Raw genomic sequence first — 19,786 nt, 5'->3', positions numbered from 1 at the left:
GGACATCCCGGTCGCGGCCAGTTACGACAGAGCCTGGGCGCGAACCCAGAGTCTCTGATGGCACAGCTGGCGCTGCAGTACAGCGCCCCTAACCACTGCGCCACCCGGGAGGCAGAGGTGCAGTTTTAAAGCCTTATGAAACATAGTAATGAACAAGAAGTTGTGATGTATTGTGAATATCTACTATGTTACATATGTGATAGAGAGAGTCAGCCCCAAAGACAGTGATAGTGTATCTCATTGAGTTTATTAGATGACGTTATGGTCAGGCAATGAAGGAGAGAGAGTTTGAAAGAAATATTGAGAAAATAGATATTGGTAGTCTATTGGATGATCTTATGGTATGGGAAGAGGGTAAGGCTCTGGGTAAATGAAGGAATGTCCATGATGGATGTAGCGGCAGCCATCTTGGGCGAGGCGGGGAGGAAGGTCAGTTTGGACACTTCTCCGTAGGACGAACTGCCACACTCTTCCTCATCCCTCTCTCCGTTGCCATGACGACTCTGCTCGTCATCTCCTGGGGGGTCGCCCTCCTCCGGCCCAAAACCCACCACCTAGGGAGGGAGTTTGATGTTAGAGCGCACACACGCGCGCACGCACACAGCTCTTAAACATTGATTACACTGCTTCACCTATGTACACACACTTACATGTACACTGAGTTTTCTGCAGTTGTGTCCGCGGTGCTCCAGATACCAGGATCCCAGCTCTGCTCTCGTCATCTGCTTCAGGGCCTCAATCTACTCACACACACATAAGCACACGTAGTCGCACATGAAACGTCTGCAGCAACTACAGAAAGCAACTACTGCAGCAACTACACAATTCTGCACACACCACAAAAACAGAAAAACTGAAATTGTCCAGTGTGTGTCTCACCTCTCTGTGAAGCCTGTTGAAGACATACTGCTGTGTAGCGACCTCGGCCCAGTTCCTGTCCACCTCCTCTCCCAGGTGTGTGTCCTCACACTCCTTTAGCTTGACCAGCGCAGTCACCTGTACACACACACACACACACACACACACACACACACACACACACACACACACACACACACACACACACACACACACACACACACACACACACACACACACACACACACACACACACACACACACCTTCAGCTTAACAAGTAAACTCCAAGACACTCAGATATATAGGCAGTCAGAAACACACACCTGTGTGTTGAAGGCACTCTCAGTCAGGGCACTCAACTTCTCTCCAAAGGAAGACAGAAACTCCTCTATCTTCAACTCTACCAGCTCAGTACTGAAAGAAAGATGGAGAGAGAAGAGATGGAGAGAGAGAGCCCACTGTCATTACTACAAGGGGCATTACAGGTCATAAGAGATAGTACTGCTAGCCTCGGGAGGACCACATCAAAGTCACTGCAGTGCACAATGGCATTGGTTCATACAGTCAGTATGAGGATCTCACTTGAACTTGGTGGCCTGTGTTTCCACCGTGACAGAGAAGCCCAGGACTCCAGATGTGTTTCTGCAGGTTGGATAAACATGATACCTGGAGGAGAGAGACGGAGGGAGAGAGATGGAGAGAGAGGGGTTTAAGTTGACTGAGCCAATTGGAAGCTGGAGAAGGTTTAGACACTGGGACACTCAGGAAGGTTGGACACTCAGGAAGGTTGGGACACTGGGGTTAACACTCCTACTCTTTCCAGAGGTTCCATGGTCTATTTAGTCACCAGAGAGACAGACAAGTGTGAAACACAGACACTGACCCCAGAGTCTCTTTTGTCCTGAGGAAGTCAAAGCAGGGCTCCTCCATGTGCATCTGGAACCACAACAATAGCAACAACACAGAGGTCAGAGGAAGAAGGGATGAGGGGTTAGGGGATTAAAAGATGAATGATTGTTGGTGTACTCACCACCAGCAGCTCCATCAGTGTGTGTTCTCTGAGGGTTTTCAGACCAGACTGGAGAGAGAGAGGGGGAGAAGGGGAGAGGAGGAGAAGAGAGTGAATGAATGTCAGAGGCGAGTAAATCAGTCATGAACAGATGAATTGTACCAGTGTGTGTGTGTACCTGGTAGTAGACTGTGACCTCTGAGTTGGGGTCTCCCTTGTTCAGTGCTTTGACCTTACAGACGTGCTGTTTCAGAGGCAGCTCCACCACTCTAAACAACACTGGGACCTCTGCTGGCAGCTTGGAGAACTGCAGCTTACTGACAGACAGACGAGGACAGCGAGAGAGGACAGCAAAGATAGTTGTGTGTGTGTGTGTGTGTGTGTGTGTGTGTGTGTGTGTGTGTGTGTGTGTGTGTGTGTGTGTGTGTGTGTGTGTGTGTGTGTGTGTGTGTGTGTGTGTGTGTGTGTGTGTGTGTGTGTGTGTGTGTGTGTGTGTGTGTGTGTGTGTGTGTGTGTGTGTGTGTGTGTGTGTGTGTGTGTGTGTGTGTGTGTAAACTTACTCAGTGACGTACTGCAGGAACTGGATTGACTCCTGTAGAGAAAACAGATCCCACTTTAATAAACGGCAGAAATCATACAAGAGGGTTTAGTGGAAAGGGTGTGTGTGTGTGTGTGTGTGTGTGTGTGTGTGTGTGTGTGTGTGTGTGTGTGTGTGTGTGTGTGTGTGTGTGTGTGTGTGTGTGTGTGTGTGTGTGTGTGTGTGTCTCATGGTCCAGTCACCTGGCTAGTGAAGTTCCCCTGCACCAGTCCCTCTGCATAGAGCTGAGTCTTGAAGGTTCTGCTGAACTCCATCAGTTGTTCTACAGTCAGACCACCGTCTGCCAGCGCCTGGTACTTCTCTACCATGGACCAGCGACCATGCTCCAGGACCAACAACCGCACGTCCCTGAGAGTGTGTGTTTGGTGGGGGAGAGAGAAGACAATGGTGAGATGGGACACACACCAACAAACAGACCCACACACACACACACACACACGCACGTGACGTACTTGCCCAGTTTCTCAGGTCGTATGAGGATGTTGAAATAGGCCTTTTTGAGCTGCTCAGAGAACATATTGAAGACATCTTGACAGGCAGAGAAGTCAGCCAGATGGTCCAGGATCAGATGGAACAGGAGCTACAGGAGGGAACACCATCATCATCATCATCCTCGTGTGTGAGTGTGGTGCGGTGCAGTGTGTCTGGGTCTAACTCACAGGCAGTTTGTGGTTGAAGCCCTTGACCTTGATAACCAGTCCGTGTTCTCCTACTGACAGCTTGTAGTCCAGCTGGGCCACGTCAGCCTCGTAGGCTGGCTCTGCTAGGTTATGACTCAGTATGTTCACTAGCAGGTCAAATAACACCAAGCTAGGGAGGGGGAGAGAGAGCAGAGGGGCAGGGTGAGAGCGAGAGAGAGAGAGGAAGTGGCGGGTGGAGAGAGGGGAGGGAGTGAGAGAGAGAGGAAGGGGCAGGTGGAGAGAGAGGAGGGAGTGAGAGAGAGAGGGGGAAAGGAGGGTTGGGGATGAGAGAGAGTGGAGAGAGGGAGATAAGCAGAAAGAAACAGGATTAAAAAATGGTGTAAAACAGTTCCTAGCTATGGCTGCATTCTTGAGAGGCTAGCAGTTTTGGCACAATCTCTACCTGTGAATCAATTGTTGGCTAATGGCTAACTAAACCCTGGACTTACTTCCTGGCTGACTGCTGGATGACCGGAGAGATGAGATGGAAGCGGATGTACGCTGAAGGAGAGAGAGTAGAAACGACAGATGAACGGAGAGAGAGTAGAAACGACAGATCAACGGAGAGAGAGTAGAAACGACAGATCAACGGAGAGAGAGTAGAAACGACAGATCAACGGAGAGAGAGTAGAAACGACAGATCAACTGAGAGAGTAGAAACGACAGATCAACGGAGAGAGTAGAAACGTCAGATCAACGGAGAGAGTAGAAACGACAGATGAACGGAGAGAGAGTAGAAACGACAGATGAACGGAGAGAGAGTAGAAACGACAGATGAACGGAGAGAGAGTAGAAACGACAGATGAACGGAGAGAGAGTAGAAACGACAGATCAACGGAGAGAGAGTAGAAACGACAGGTCAACGGAGAGAGAGTAGAAACGACAGGTCAACGGAGAGAGAGTAGAAACGACAGGTCAACGGAGAGAGAGTAGAAACGTCAGATCAACGGAGAGAGAGTAGAAACGACAGATGAACGGAGAGAGAGTAGAAACGACAGATGAACGGAGAGAGAGTAGAAACGACAGGTCAACGGAGAGAGAGTAGAAACGACAGGTCAACGGAGAGAGAGTCAAACGTCAGATCAACAGAGAGAGAGTAGAAACGACAGATGAACGGAGAGAGAGTAGAAACGACAGATGAACGGAGAGAGAGTAGAAACGACAGATCAACGGAGAGAGAGTAGAAACGACAGGTCAACGGAGAGAGAGTAGAAACGACAGGTCAACGGAGAGAGAGTAGAAACGACAGGTCAACGGAGAGAGAGTAGAAACGACAGGTCAACGGAGAGAGAGTAGAAACGACAGATCAGCAAAGGAGAGAGAGTAGAAACGACAGATCAACGGAGAGAGAGTAGAAACGACAGATCAACGGAGAGAGAGTAGAAACGACAGATCAACGGAGAGAGAGTAGAAACGACAGATCAGCAAAGGAGAGAGAGTAGAAACGACAGATCAGCAAAGGAGAGAGAGTAGAAACGACAGGTCAACGGAGAGAGAGTAGAAACGACAGATCAACGGAGAGAGAGTAGAAACGACAGGTCAACGGAGAGAGAGTAGAAACGACAGATCAGCAAAGGAGAGAGAGTAGAAACGACAGGTCAACGGAGAGAGAGTCAGATCAACGGAGAGAGAGTAGAAACGACAGATCAACGGAGAGTAGAAATGACAGATCAGCAAAGGAGAGAGAGTAGAAACGACAGATCAGCAAAGGAGAGAGAGTAGAAACGACAGGTCAACGGAGAGAGAGTAGAAACGACAGATCAACGGAGAGAGAGTAGAAACGACAGATCAACGGAGAGAGAGTAGAAACGACAGGTCAACGGAGAGAGAGTAGAAATGACAGATCAGCAAAGGAGAGAGAGTAGAAACGACAGGTCAACGGAGAGAGAGTAGAAACGACAGATCAACGGAGAGAGAGTAGAAACGACAGATCAGCAAAGGAGAGAGAGTAGAAACGACAGGTCAACGGAGAGAGAGTAGAAACGACAGATCAACGGAGAGAGAGTAGAAACGACAGATCAACGGAGAGAGAGTAGAAACGACAGATCAACGGAGAGAGAGTAGAAATGACAGATCAGCAAAGGAGAGAGAGTAGAAACGACAGATCAAAGGAGAGTAGAAACGACAGATCAACGGAGAGAGTAGAAACGACAGATCAGCAAAGGAGAGAGAGTAGAAACGACAGATCAAAGGAGAGAGAGTAGAAACGACAGATCAATGAAAGTAAAGTTATTGACCATTTTAATTGTTCACTGTTGTAGTAACTCAACCAATCAAATGTATTTTATAAAGCCCTTTATACATCAGCAGAAGAACAGTTGCCAGGAAAAACTCCCTAGAAGGAAGGAACCTATGAAGAAACCTAGAGAGGAACCAGACTCAGAGGGGTGAACAGTTTTCTACTCTCATTAAATCTTTTTGTATCCAAATCCGGCTTTAAACTTCTTCACAACAGTATCTCGGACCTGCCTGGTGTGTTCCTTGTTCTTCATGATGCTCTCTGCGCTTTTAACGGACCTCTGAGATTATCACAGTGCAGGTGCATTTATACGGAGACTTGATTACACACAGGTGGATTGTATTTATCATCATTAGTCATTTAGGTCAACATTGGATCATTCAGAGATCCTCACTGAACTTCTGGAGAGAGTTTGCTGCACTGAAAGTAAAGTTTTTGATTTGTTAAAAAAGTTTGAAATAAATGTCGTTCCACTTCATGATTGTGTCCCACTTGTTGTTGATTCTTCACAAAAAAATACAGTTTTATATCTTTATGTTTGAAGCCTGAAATGTGGCAAAAGGTCGCAAAGTTCAAGGGGGCCGAATACTTTCGCAAGGCACTGTATATTTGATCAAATAAGCCTCACGTATCAATATAGCAATTATATTTTTTTGTTGACCAAATTCAACACTCTCTCATTAACCTCCATACAAAAAGTTCCTCACTTCTTGGTCTTATTTTCGTGGATAGAATTTGGGCAGAGTAAACCCTCTCGCTTTGCCTCTTCTTCTCTGGTTGAACTAATAAATCACGGCACATATTGATGGTTACACTTCCTGCTTTGCTCCCGTGGGTACACTCGCAATGATTACCAGTCCACCCATGATGCCATCATTGACTTGAAGGAGCTGCTAGTCTGCAAGGAGCTGCCAGTCTGCAAGGTGCTGCCAGCCTGCATGGAGCAGTCAGAGCTGTCAGCCTGCATGGAGCAGTCAGAGCTGTGCTGCATGGAGCAAGAGCTGTCAGCCTGCATGGAGCAGTCAGAGCTGTCAGCCTGCATGGAGCAGTCAGCCTGCATGGAGCAGTCAGAGCTGTCAGCCTGTATGGAGCAGTCAGAGCTGTCAGCCTGCATGGAGCAGTCAGAGCTGTCAGCCTGCATGGAGCAGTCAGAGCTGTCAGTCTGTATGATAGCAGCCAGAGCTGTCAGTCTGTATGATAGCAGCCAGAGCTGTCAGTCTGCATGGAGCAGCCAGAGCTGTCAGTCTGCATGAAGCAGCCAGAGCTGCCAGTCTGCAAGGAGCTGCTAGTCTGCCCATTCAATTTTTAAAAATTACTATTCAAATGTTTATTATGGAGATTGCATCATTTGGATGACCAATTGCCATCATCCAAAATTCCTTGTCCGTCACAGTCCTAACACACACACCTTTGGGTATGTTGAACTTGTTGTCCTTCTTGTACCAGAGGCATCCTCGGTCGTTGGCAGTTACTCTGACTGGCAGCTCAGTATCAGGACAGTCAGACAGCTTCAGGCTGAAATCAGTCGCTGGAAAGAAGACACTAAATATGAACACATTAGGAAGGTTCACAACACACAGACACACAGAAACACACACACACACACACACACACACACACACACACACACACACACACACACACACACACACACACACACACACACACACACACACACACACACACACACACACACACACACACACACACACACACACACACACACACACACACACACACACTAACCGATGAACTTGTTCTTGACAGGGAGGTGCAGGTCAGAGTTGTGCTCAAAGTCTCCGTTCCAGCGCTCTCTCCACTCCTGTTGGATATCTGGACAGAGAAGAGACAACTATCAGGATACCCTCTCTCTCTCTCTACATACTGGGACCATGTTGACATGATCTGGTCCTCTAATAATGCAAACACAGAGGGCCTTCAGAAAGTATACCTACATCTTGACTTTTTCCACATCTTGTTGTGTTACAGCCTGAATTTCAAATGGATTCAATTGAGGTTTTGTGTCATTGGTCTACACACCATACCCCATAATGTCAAAGTGGAATAATGTTTTTCAACATCTTTTACAAATGAATTAATAATGAAAAGCTTAAATGTCTTGAGTAAATACGTATTCGACCCCTAAAATCCGTTCAGGAGTAAACATTTTCTTAACAAGTCACATAATAAATTGCATGGACTCACTCTGTGATGAATAATAGTGTTTAACATGATTTTTGAATGACTACCTCATCCCTGTACCCCACACATACAGATAATTGTAAGGTCCCTCAGTCGAGCAGTACATTTCAAGCACAGATTCAACCGCAAAGACCAGGGAGGTTTTCCAATGCTTCGCAAAGAAGGGCACCATTGGAAGATCAACAACACCCAGTCACAACAAAGACACAAGTGTCCTTCCTAACTCAGTTGCCAGAGAGGAAGGAAACCAGTTACAGAGTTTAATGGCTGTGATAGGAGAAAACTAAGAATGTATCAACAACATTGTAGTTGCTCCACAACACTAGCCTGTACAGAATAAAAAATATTACAAAGCATGCATCCTGCTTCCATTAAGGCATTAAAGTAAAACTGCAAAACATGTGGCAAAGAAATAAACTTTATGTCCTGAATAGAAAGCGTTTTGTTTGGGCCAAATCCAAAACAACACATTACTGAGTACCACTCTTCATATTTTCAAGCATGGTGGTGGCTGCAACATGTTATTGGTATGCTTGTCAACGGCATAACTAGGATAAAAAGAAACGGAATAGAGCAAATCACCGGCAATATCCTCGAGGAAAACCTGGTTCAGTCTGCTTTCCAACAGACTGTCACGCCTTGGTCATTGTATTTTGTGTTTTCGTTATATATTTGGTCAGGCCAGGGTGTGACATGGGTTTATGTTATTGTATTTTCGTATTGGGGTTTGTAGTATTTGGGATCTCGGCTGATTAGGGGTGTTGTATAGGCTTGGCTGCCTGAGGCGGTTCTTAATCAGAGTCAGGTGATTCTTGTTGTCTCTGATTGGGAACCGTATTTAGGTAGCCTGGTTTCGCTTTGTATTTCGTGGGTGATTGTTCCTGTTTCTGTGTAGTTTCACCAGATAGACTGTAATTAGGTTTCACGTTCCGTTTGTTGTTTTGTATTTTGTATAGTTATTTCATGTGTCACTTTTTCCATTAAAGTCATGAGTAACCACCACGCTGCATTTCGGTCCAACTCTCTTTCGACAAACGAAGAAGGACGTTACAGAATCACCCACCACACTCGGACCGAGCAGCGTGTTAACAGGCAGCGACAGCTTGAACAGCGAAGGGAGGACGTTATGGACAGCAGAGGCATGGAGTATACGACGTGGGAAGAAATCGACAGGTGGGCGGCCGACCCAGAGAGAGTGCAGGAGCCCGCCTGGGATTCGCTGGAGCAGTACGAAGAGGGCTATAGGCGAATGGAGTCGAATAAAAAGACACGGCGGCGCAGAGCGAAAACCGAAAGTAACCCCAAATATTTATTGGGGGAGGGCGCAGAGAGAGAGTGGCTGAGTCAGGAGTCAGACCTGAGCCTACTCTCCCTGTTAATTGTAAGGAGCAGCAATATAAGGACTTCTGGTCTTGGGAGATGATATTAGACGGAAAAGGACCCTGGGTGCAGGCTAAAGCGGAGAGGCGCTGGTATGAGGAGGCAGCACGGTGACGCGGATGGAAGCCCGAAAAGCAGCCCCCAAAAATTATTGGGGGGGGCTTAATGGGAGTATGGCTATGCCAGGTAGGAGGCCTGCGCAAACTCCCTGTGCTCACCGGTGGGCTAGAGAGACCGGGCAGGCACCGTGTTATGCTATGGAGCGCACAGTGTTTCCAGTGCGGGTGCATAGCCCGGTGCAGCACATACCAGTCCTTCATATTGGCCGGGCTAGAATGGGCATCGAGCCAGGTAAGCTTGGGCAGGCTCGGTGCTCAAGAGCTCCAGTGCGCCTGCACGGTCCGGTCTATCCAGAACCACCTCCACACACCAGTCCTCCGGTAGCAGCTCCCCGCACCAGGCTTCCTGTGCGTGTCCTCAATCCTGTAGCACCAGTTCCAGCACCACGCACCAGGCCTTCTGTGCACCTCGCCTGTTCAGCACAGCCAGAGCCTTCCTTTCCTCCTGCGCTGTCGGAGTCTCTCGCCTGTTCAGCGCTATCAGAGCCTTCCTCCTCTACAGCGCTGCCGGAGCCTCCTGCCTGTTCGGAGCAGCCTGAGCTGTCAGTCTGCATGGAGCAGCCTGAGCTGCCAGTCTGCAGGGAGATGTCAGTCTGCAAGATGCTGTCAGTCTGCATGAAGCAGCCAGAGATGTCAGTCTGCATAAAGCAGCCAGAGCTGCCAGTCTGCAAGGAGCTGCTAGTCTGCAAGGAGCTGCCAGTCTGCAAGGTGCTGCCAGCCTGCATGGAGCAGTCAGAGCTGTCAGCCTGCATGGAGCAGTCAGAGCTGTCAGTCTGTATGATAGCAGCTAGAGCTGTCAGTCTGCATGAAGCAGCCAGAGCTGCCAGTCTGCAAGGAGCTGTTAGTCTGCAAGGAGCTGCCAGTCTGCAAGGTGCTGCCAGCCTGCATGGAGCAGTCAGAGCTGTCAGTCTGCAAGTAGCTGTCAGTCTGCATAGAACAGCTAGATCCGCCAGTCAGCCATGATCTTCTAGATCTGCCAGTCAACCAGTCTCTTCCAGTCAACCAGTCTCTTCCAGATCTGCCAGTCAACCAGTCTCTTCCAGATCTGCCAGTCAACCAGGATCTACCGGAGCCTACTACCTGCCTGAGCTTCATCTCAGTACTGGGCTTCCTCTCAGTACTGGGCTTCCTCTCAGTACTGGGCTTCCTCTCAGTACTGGGCTTCCTCTCAGTACTGGGCTGCCCCTCAGTTCCGGGCTGCCCCTCAGTTCCGGGCTTGCCCCTCAGTCCCGAGCTGCCCCTCAGTCCCGAGATGCCCCTCAGTCACGAGATGCCCCTCAGTCACGAGATGCCCCTCAGTCACGAGATGCCCCTCAGTCACGAGATGCCCCTCAGTCACGAGATGCTCCTCAGTTCTGTGGGGTTCTGGGTGAGGACTATTAGGCCATGGTCGGCGGCGAGGGTGGATTATCCCAGGACGCAAAGGGGAGGAACTATGACTTTAATGGAGTGGCGTCCACGTCCCGAGCCGGAACCGCCACCATGGACAGACGCCCACCCGGACCCTCCCTATGGTTTTGAGGTGCGTCCGGGAGTCCGCACCTTAGGGGGGGGGTTCTGTCATGCCTTGGTCATTGTATTTTGTGTTTTCGTTATATATTTGGTCAGGCCAGGGTGTGACATGGGTTTATGTTATTGTATTTTCGTATTGGGGTTTGTAGTATTTGGGATCTCGGCTGATTAGGGCTGTTGTATAGGCTTGGCTGCCTGAGGCGTTTCTTAATCAGAGTCAGGTGATTCTTGTTGTCTCTGATTGGGAACCGTATTTAGGTAGCCTGGTTTCACTTTGTATTTCGTGGGTGATTGTTCCTGTCTCTGTGTAGTTTCACCAGATAGACTGTAATTAGGTTTCACGTTCCGTTTGTTGTTTTGTATTTTGTATAGTTATTTCATGTGTCACTTTTTCCATTAAAGTCATGACTAACCACCACGCTGCATTTCGGTCCGACTCTCTTTCGACAAACGAAGAACGACGTTACACAGACACTGCTGACAAATTCACCTTTCAACAGGAAATTAACCTAAAACACTTATCTACACTAGAGTTGTTTACCAAGACAATATTGAATGTCCCTGAATGGCCTAGTTACAGCTTTGACTTAAAATAGTCTTGAAAATCTATGGCAAGATGTGAAAATGGCTGTCTAGCAATGATTAACAACCAACTTGACAGAGCTTGAAGAATTTTAAAAAGAATCATGTGCAAATATTGTACAATCCAAGTGTACAAAGCTCTTCGTGACCCTGAAAGACTCACAGCTATAATCACTGCCAAAGGTGCTTCTAACATGTATTGACTCAGGGATGTGAATACTTCTGTAAATACATTTCTAAAAACATGTTTTCAGTTTGTCATTATGGGGTATGGTGTGTAGATGGGTGAGAGAAACATTTATATTTAATCCATTTTGTTTGTTTGTTTGTTTGTTTGTTTGTTTGTTTGTTTGTTTGTTTGTTTGTTTGTTTGTTTGTTTGTTTGTTTGTTTGTATGTATGTATGTATGTATGTATGTATGTATGTATGTATGTATGTATGTATGTATGTATGTATGTATGTATGTATGTATCACCCTCTACGCTGTAGTGTGTCCCAAACCATTTCTCCCTGAGGGGACAGTGGCCTTCATGGTCTGGAGAGAGCAGCAACAGGTTGGATCTGTCTGGAGTCAGCAAGGACAGGGCCGCACTGATCACCTACACACACACACACACTAAATACTTTATTTGAATCAACAAATCACATTACATTCAAGAAGCATTCAAACATTTCAAAGGTCTTTGTGTGCATGGACACTTAAGGATACAGAAAGCACCTTCTCCACACACACACACACACACACACACACACACACACACACAAGCTTAGTAAGCACGGAAAGGGCCACAACAATCACAAACACACACCTAAACACACACACACACTAGCTTAGTAAGCAAGGAAAGGGCCACAACAATCACCTAAACACACACACACACACACACACACACACACACACACACACACACACACACACACACACACAGATTAGCTTAGTAAGCAAGGAAAGGGCCACAACAATCACCTAAACACACACACACACACCAGATAGCTTACAAGCAAGGAAAGGGCCACAACAATCACCTAAACACACACAAACACCTAAACACCAGATTAGCTTAGTAAGCAAGGAAAGGGCCACAACAATCACCTAAACACACACACACACACCAGATTAGCTTAGTAAGCAAGGAAAGGGCCACAACAATCACCTAAACACACACACACACACCAGATTAGCTTAGTAAGCAAGGAAAGGGCCACAACAATCACCTAAACACACACACACACACAGTCCGTACCTGAGGTGAATACTGGAACATGAGCTGGGCTCCGGTGAGGAAGTGTTCTTTAGGAAACAGCTGCATGTTCTCACAGATATCCTCCACATACTCTATAGGGTCCGTCTGAAACACACAGGGGTGCATCGCTTGGTTGGGTATATTCATTCCTGTACTTGTAGATAGGAGGAGAATGTTAGTAGTATTTACCTGTTCCTGGTAGTGAAACTCGTTGTCTTCAATCTTTTGAATCTCCTCATAGATCCTACAAACATAGAGAGAGAAAGAGAGAGAGAGTGAGAGATAGAGAGATAGATACTCATATACTGTATAAATAAAGCACATATTCTGCATTTCACATGCCTATAATAAAGCCCTAATCACACAGAGACACTACCGTTGTTGGGGGCCCAGGCTCTGCATCATCTTGAGATACTGGAAGACCAGGTGAGCCACCTGAAGAGAAACACAGATAATGTGTGTACTGTGTACCAATAGTCTGTGTATGTACGTTTTACTATACTTGTGAGTACCAAAAGGGCTCACTAGAATAGTAAGCCAACTAAAATTCAGAGAAGTGAGGACATTTTGCCAGTCCTCACTTGTAAAAATACAATTTTAGGCTTAGGGTTAGGTTTATAACTAGGGTTAGGATTATAATTAGGATTCGGGAAAATATGATTTTGAATGTGTGTGTGTGTGTGTGTAACCTGGTAGAAGTTCTGGAATCCTTGGTCAGTGACTGTGTACCAACCTGGTAGAAGTTCTGGAATCCTTGGTCAGTGACTGTGTACCAACCTGGTAGAAGTTCTGGAATCCTTGGTCAGTGACTGTGTACCAACCTGGTAGAAGTTCTGGAATCCTTGGTCAGTGACTGTGTACCAACCTGGTAGAAGTTCTGGAATCCTTGGTCAGTGACTGTGTACCAACCTGGTAGAAGTTCTGGAATCCTTGGTCAGTGACTGTGTACCAACCTGGTAGAAGTTCTGGAATCCTTGGTCAGTGACTGTGTACCAACCTGGTAGAAGTTCTGGAATCCTTGGTCAGTGACTGTGTACCAACCTGGTAGAAGTTCTGGAATCCTTGGTCAGTGACTGTGTACCAACCTGGTAGAAGTTCTGGAATCCTTGGTCAGTGAGTGTGATGGAGATGGAGAAGATGGAGTAGGTAGAGTTCTGGTCAAAGCCTGTTTCACTGTTCCCTCCAAACAGAGCCATGGCCCAGCACCTACACACACACACCTCAGGACAGTTACCACATAAACATAGCTATAAACTGGTGCATTGTGGGTTATGTAGTCCTGTATGCCGTAGTTCTGACTCACTTCCTCCTGAGAATTGATAGGATGCTGCCTGTGCCCTCGTGACCAATCAGCCAAGAGATGTAGTGGAGAGGCTTCACCCTGAGAGAGTGAGCGAGAGAGAGAGATGTAGAGAGAGAACAGGATGAGGGGATGGAGAGAGGCAGAAACAGTGAGGCAGAGAGAGAGGTGCATCATCAACTGTAGTATCTCTCCTGTAGTTCCTCTGTTATAAAGCTGTATTATCTGTAATAGCTGTATTATCTGTAGTAGCTGTATTATCTGTAATAGCTGTATTATATGTAGTAGCTGTATTATCTGTAATAGCTGTATTATCTGTAATAGCTGTATTATATGTAGCGAGAGAGAGATATGTAGAGATTATATTAGCTGTATTATCTGTATTACCTGTATTATCTGGAGTACCTGTATTATATACCTGTATTATATACCTGTATTATCTGTTGCAGCTGTATTATCTGTAATAGTTGTAGCAGCTGTATTATCTGTAATAGCTGTATTATATGTAGCGAGAGAGAGATATGTAGAGATTATATTAGCTGTATTATCTGTATTACCTGTATTATCTGGAGTACCTGTATTATATACCTGTATTATATACCTGTATTATCTGTTGCAGCTGTATTATCTGTAATAGTTGTAGCAGCTGTATTGTCTGTAATAGCTGTATTATCCGTGGTAGCTGTATTATCTGTAATAGCTGTATTATCCGTGGTAGCTGTATTATCTGTAGCAGCTGTTGTCACGCCTTGGTCATTGTATTTTGTGTTTTTGTTATATGTTTGGGTAGGCCAGGGTGTGACATGGGTTTATATGTTGTGTTTCGTATTGGGGTTTGTATTATTTGTCGGATCGCGGCTGATTAGGGGTGTGGTATAGGCTTGGCTGCCTGAGGCGATTCTCAATTAGAGTCAGGTGCTTATCGTTGTCTCTGATTGGGAACCGTATTTAGGCAGCCTGAGTTTCACTTTGTATTTCGTGGGTGTTTGTACCCGTCTCTGTGTTGTAGTCACCAGATAGGCTGTAATTAGTTTCACGTTCCGTTCTGTTGTTTTGTATTTAGTTTCAGTTATTTCATGTACCGCGTTTTCATTCATTAAAGGCATGAGTAACCAACACGCTGCATTTCGGTCCGACTCTCTTCTTTCAACAGACGAACGCCGTTACAGCTGTATTATGTGTAATAGCTGTATTATATGTAGTACCCGTATTATATACCTGTATTATCTGTAGTAGCTGTATTATCTGTATTTTCTGTCATAGCTGTATTATATGTAGTAGCTGTATTATCTGTAGTAGCTGTATTATCTGTAGCAGCTGTATTATCTGTATTTTCTGTAGCAGCTGTATTTTCTGTAGCAGCTGTATTTTCTGTAGCAGCTGTATTTTCTGTAGCAGCTGTATTTTCTGTAGCAGCTGTATTATCTGTAATATTTATAGTAGCTGTATTATCTGTAATAGCTGCATTGTCTGTAGTAGCTGTATTATCTGTAATAGCTGTATGATCTGTAGAAGCTATATTATATGTATTATCTGTAGCAGTATAACTGTATTGTCTGTAGTAGCTGTATTATCTGTAATATTTATAGTAGCTGTAGTAGCTGTACTATTTGTAATAGCTGTACTACCTGGAGTAGCTGTATTATCTATAGTTGTGTTTCTTACCTGTAGTGTTTCTCCTGAGGAGGCAGGGACCAGGTGATGGTCAGAGCATGGACCTTCCTCACAGGAACAACTGAAACACACAGCTATGTCTTACTACACTTGTGAGCATATCTTTTTGGGAACCAACAATTGATTCCCATTCAAAATCCTGTTTTCAGTGAGCTGAACTGAAGCAGTATGGCTCTAATGGAGATCAGGAGAGAAGGCTGTGCAGGTCAGCTCAATAGAGCAGGTGTTCCTACCTCTGTACAGCTTGTTGAAGGCTGGAGTATCAAAGGGATCCAGCAGCTCAGAGAAGTCCGGCTTGGGCTGAGCACTGAGGAACAGGGTTCAGTAAGTGTTCGCTAAATGGCCATATTATAATATGAATGGTGAGGGATTCATCTACAGCTGAGACTCACTTGTTGGGCACTCCACTGAAGATCTCCTTCACCCACTCCTCTAGAGTGTCCAGCTTCTCTACACACAACAGAGGAGGACAACAGAGTTACATGCGTGACCTCTCTCTCTCTCTCTCTCTCTCTCTCTCTCTCTCTCTCTCTCTCTCTCTCTCTCTCTCTCTCTCTCTCTCTCTCTCTCTCTCTCTCTCTCTCTCTCTCTCTCTCTCTCTCTCTCTCTCTCTCTCTCTCTCTCTCTCTCTCTCTCTCTCTCTCTCTCTCTCTCTCTCTCTCTCTCTCTCTCTCTCTCTCTCTCTCTCTCTGTCTGTCTGTCTGTCTGTCTGTCTGTCTGTCTGTCTGTCTGTCTGTCTGTCTGTCTGTCACCTTTAGACTGCACAGCCAGGGTCATGTAGTGGGCAGAGTAATGTCTCTTCCAGAAGGAGCGGAGCCTCTTGTAAACATTGATCCTCTTTTTCCTGGGCTCTGTCTTCAGAGTCTGGGCGTTACCTGGGGAAACCATGACAACCACCGGTTGAAACCATGACAACAGCTCAGTCACATACCACAATTACACAACATCTGTCTCGTTTACACATGACAACACAGTACACAGTGTAGTTCATGTGTGTGTGTGTCTGCCCTCACCCCAGCAGAACTTGCCCATGGGGTGACCTGGCTTCGCTAGACTCCCAAACAACATCTCTTTCCTGTGAGAGTCAGACGGCTTGGCCAGTTGGTACTCTGAGAAAAGAGAGAAGGGGGAGCAGGTCACTACATAACCAGTGCATAAGGTCTGAATAAGGACAAAAACAAAAAAATATTCCTAGAATGCCTCTCACCAGAGTCGACAGCTTCCACCTCCCTGTCGATGGCGTCCCGGATCATCAGAGGACAGATGAAGAACTGGGCCCACCTGGAGACAGCCAATCACAGACAGGTACAGAGTGAGAAGGACTAATCAGAATCAAGAGACAAGGCACAGAGACTATAATGGTGGTGTGTTGCTGACCTGTCCAGAGCCTCACTGAATTTCTTTCTCTGGACGTCAAACTGGAAGACGGTTCTCTCACAGTCCGTGGAGGCGTTGTCACTGCCCCCATGTTTCTTCAGGAAGGCATCGAAACCATTCTCTGATGGGTACTTTTCACTGCCCATGAACACCACTACAGGAGGAGAGAGGGAGGAGAGGAGAGAGGGCAGAGAGGGTGAGGAGAGAGGGAGGAGAGGGAGGGGAGAGAGAGAGAGGAGAGGAGAAAAGAGAGGGAGGAGAGAGAGGAGAGGAGAGAGGGAGGAGAGGGAGAGGAGAGAGGGAGGAGAGGGAGAGGAGATGAGAGAGGGAGGAGAGGGAGAGTGTCACAAACACAGCATTGAATCAGATTTATCACAACAAAACAAACAATCTCATCCTTAAGGTTCAAGGGTCATCATACTCACTGTGTTCCAGGAAATGGGCAAAGCCTGGGAGGTCATTAGGGTCACTGAAGCTGCCAATACCCACACACAGCGCTGCTGCAGACTGACACACACACAAACACACAATCATCAACACCCTTATTACTATTGCTGCTAATGTGCTATTATTTCCTCTTCAGGTCACCCTCTCACCTGTTTCTCTGAGTGTCCCTTCTTCCTCTTCCCTCCATCCTCGTCATCCTCAAAGTCACTGTCCTTGTCATCTTCATCTTCTTCAGACTCTTCCTCTGTTCCCTCTCCTGAGTCTTCTTCCTCCTCCCCCAGCTCCTCCTCCTCCTCTGATTCGTCGTCTCCAGAGGAGGCGGGACCAGTGAAATCTGAAATTAGCATAACTCGAAGCCCATTGGTCAGCTCAATGTACCTGTGGGAGGGGTTAGACAGAGGTAAACAATATTCTCTTATCCTAAGATGCTGACACAACCACACACACAATTTGGCCCTCCAGCTGTTTACTTTTTACTGCGTGCGAGACTCGCAGACAGACAAACAGACAGATGGAAAGAAAGACAAACACAGTCTCTCTCTCTCACACAGCCCCTCCCCCCCCACCCACCCACACACACACAAACGTTGGTGTGTAAGGTAAACGTTGATGTTACCTGTACTGTTTGGGGTCACTAGGGGACTTGATGATCTCTGGGTCTCCAGTGTTCTCTCCTCCTCCATCCCCTGCTTCCTGGACTTGGACCTTTGGCCCTGGCTCAGCTTCCTCTCTTTCTTCTTCTCTTTCCTCCCCTCGGTCCGGTCCGGTACTAGAGCCACTGGCCGAGGTACTTCTGGACTTGTTGGTCTGTGGCATTCTGAATAGCGACGACACTTTGGCACTGTGAGGCGACAACAGCGGGCCACGGTGAATAGGACACAGGGAAACCAATAGACAGGTTATTCAACTCCAGGTCTGGAGGGACTCTTCTCTACTTGGAAGTTCATTCAATTCACTGATTGGGTAGAGTCCATTCACCTTGTGTGCCAGGTCTGAGTCAGTTACCTGATTAGCAGGGAAGGATGACAACCACATGGGTTTGGGCCCTGGAACTGAATGGCCCTGCTCTACTGGCCAACACTGTGACACAGCATGTCACTCTGAGGACAGCAATGGTGATGGGCTGGACTTCATTTAATTTAAAAGTATTGCTTAAGCTAGACTACCCAGAGAATATTGTATTTTAATGACATGTCTGTCAAGAAGTGCAATACATGACAGTTATTGAAAGGAAGACCTCTGTGACTCAAACATCTATGTGTTAGTTTGATCAGCTGTCAAAAAAGGATGGTCATGCCAGACACATTCAACAGATGCAATGACAGTGATGATGAGGCGACAATACATCTATTCACCCAACGCCCGTGTTCAGCTGTGTGTCAGCTGAAAAAACAACCCCCAGTGCCCTACACTGCACGGTCCCCGGCTCGCCTCTCTGCGGGCTTTATGTAGGCTCAGTCAGCACTGCAAGTCAGCCAACTTATATCGCTAGCAGCAAACTGTAGCAAGCGAGACATCGGTTACAACATGGCAATAAGATGAAATATACAGTAACACAGAGATTGCAGGCTACAGGCGACTTCACCACGGTCGACCGACAACAGTCTATCAAAAAGCATCAGACTTCTCTAGGGCTAGCGACTCACACACAACACATGTCAAACCCCACCCAACGTTTCTACTACGGGAACGTATAATTCAAATTGGTTCTATGTCCTAGAAATGACACTTGTGCTTTTTCAAGTTTGACAGCTAACGAAGTAGCGTTGGTCCCGGAGATGTTTCCATACCTTGCTTCCTGGTATCACAGGGATGGAAACTTGTGTTCCCCCTGCATACGGTAGGATGATTATTTTTGCCATAAGGGGCGGCTTGATTCGTCGAAAATGAAGAGCATTTCAACATTGCAACATTTGACTGCTCCGAAAAAAGGCAGACACACCCGAGGGCGTGATTAGGCGAACTTTGAACGATCGTGATTGGGCAAAAATACCCGACACGTGGGAACTTCTCTACTCTTCACACTGTGGTTACATTGTAGGAGCAACACGAGACTGTTTGTTACATTGTAACTAACAAATACTGTATCACTCGAAGCAACAACAAAATGGACAGTGTCTACAAGTTGTCTGGCAGGACCTATACTTACCACAGTCCCACATTACAGCAGTCCATAATGAGTTTATATTTTTCAGCACCCATTCATTGCATCGAGGTAGTTACAGTCGCTAGTTGGCTTGTCCATGGATAGGCTTCAGATAGGCTACTTACTGTACATTGTGATGCAGACACAGTAGAATACAATTGATACGTTCTATTAAATTGCTTCCTAAATTCCAAACCTTCCAGTGGCAGTGTTAAGCCGCTAGGGGGTAGGCGACAACAGGCAGATATTGATATAGTTTGTCTGTTGATGGTCTGTAGGCTTTATAGTTCAACGTGCGAGCCGAGGTAAAGCTGGTTTCAGGTTGGATATTCCACGGATATTCGCCTGTCGTTTTCCTTACGTCCACCAACAGCAGTTAGGGACCATCAACATAGTGACAAATGACATTTTTCAAATT

General features: G+C 46.6%; 1 protein-coding gene across 2 annotated transcripts; it reads right to left on the bottom strand.

Moving 5' to 3' along the window:
• Positions 1-228: 228 nt before the first annotated feature.
• Positions 229-19,164, bottom strand: LOC124011355 (nardilysin-like). 2 transcript variants are annotated; one of them, XM_046324645.1, is made up of 32 exons: positions 19,013-19,164; positions 17,839-18,063; positions 17,372-17,556; positions 17,201-17,282; positions 16,776-16,929; positions 16,606-16,679; positions 16,412-16,507; positions 16,151-16,273; positions 15,791-15,848; positions 15,632-15,705; positions 15,390-15,459; positions 13,728-13,805; positions 13,510-13,630; positions 12,801-12,859; positions 12,614-12,668; positions 12,425-12,529; positions 11,656-11,779; positions 7,132-7,218; positions 6,794-6,913; positions 3,596-3,647; positions 3,126-3,276; positions 2,919-3,046; positions 2,649-2,814; positions 2,429-2,460; positions 2,047-2,185; positions 1,890-1,937; positions 1,743-1,795; positions 1,442-1,525; positions 1,183-1,273; positions 880-996; positions 651-740; positions 229-554 (listed from the first exon to the last, which is right to left on the bottom strand). In XM_046324645.1, the coding sequence occupies exons 1-32, from the start codon at positions 19,125-19,127 to the stop codon at positions 324-326; spliced, it is 3,387 nt and encodes a 1,128-aa protein (XP_046180601.1). In that variant the 5' UTR covers positions 19,128-19,164; the 3' UTR covers positions 229-323. The 2 variants fall into 2 exon arrangements, with proteins under 2 accessions (XP_046180601.1, XP_046180603.1); XM_046324647.1 differs by having other exon boundaries at positions 17,372-17,600; positions 19,013-19,147.
• Positions 19,165-19,786: the final 622 nt, after the last annotated feature.

This window comes from Oncorhynchus gorbuscha, linkage group LG23, assembly GCF_021184085.1.
Source record: "Oncorhynchus gorbuscha isolate QuinsamMale2020 ecotype Even-year linkage group LG23, OgorEven_v1.0, whole genome shotgun sequence".
NCBI classification, from domain to species: Eukaryota; Metazoa; Chordata; class Actinopteri; order Salmoniformes; family Salmonidae; genus Oncorhynchus; species Oncorhynchus gorbuscha.
The sequence above is the reverse complement of the archived record's forward strand: the minus strand, read 5'-3'. Positions and strand labels throughout refer to the sequence as shown.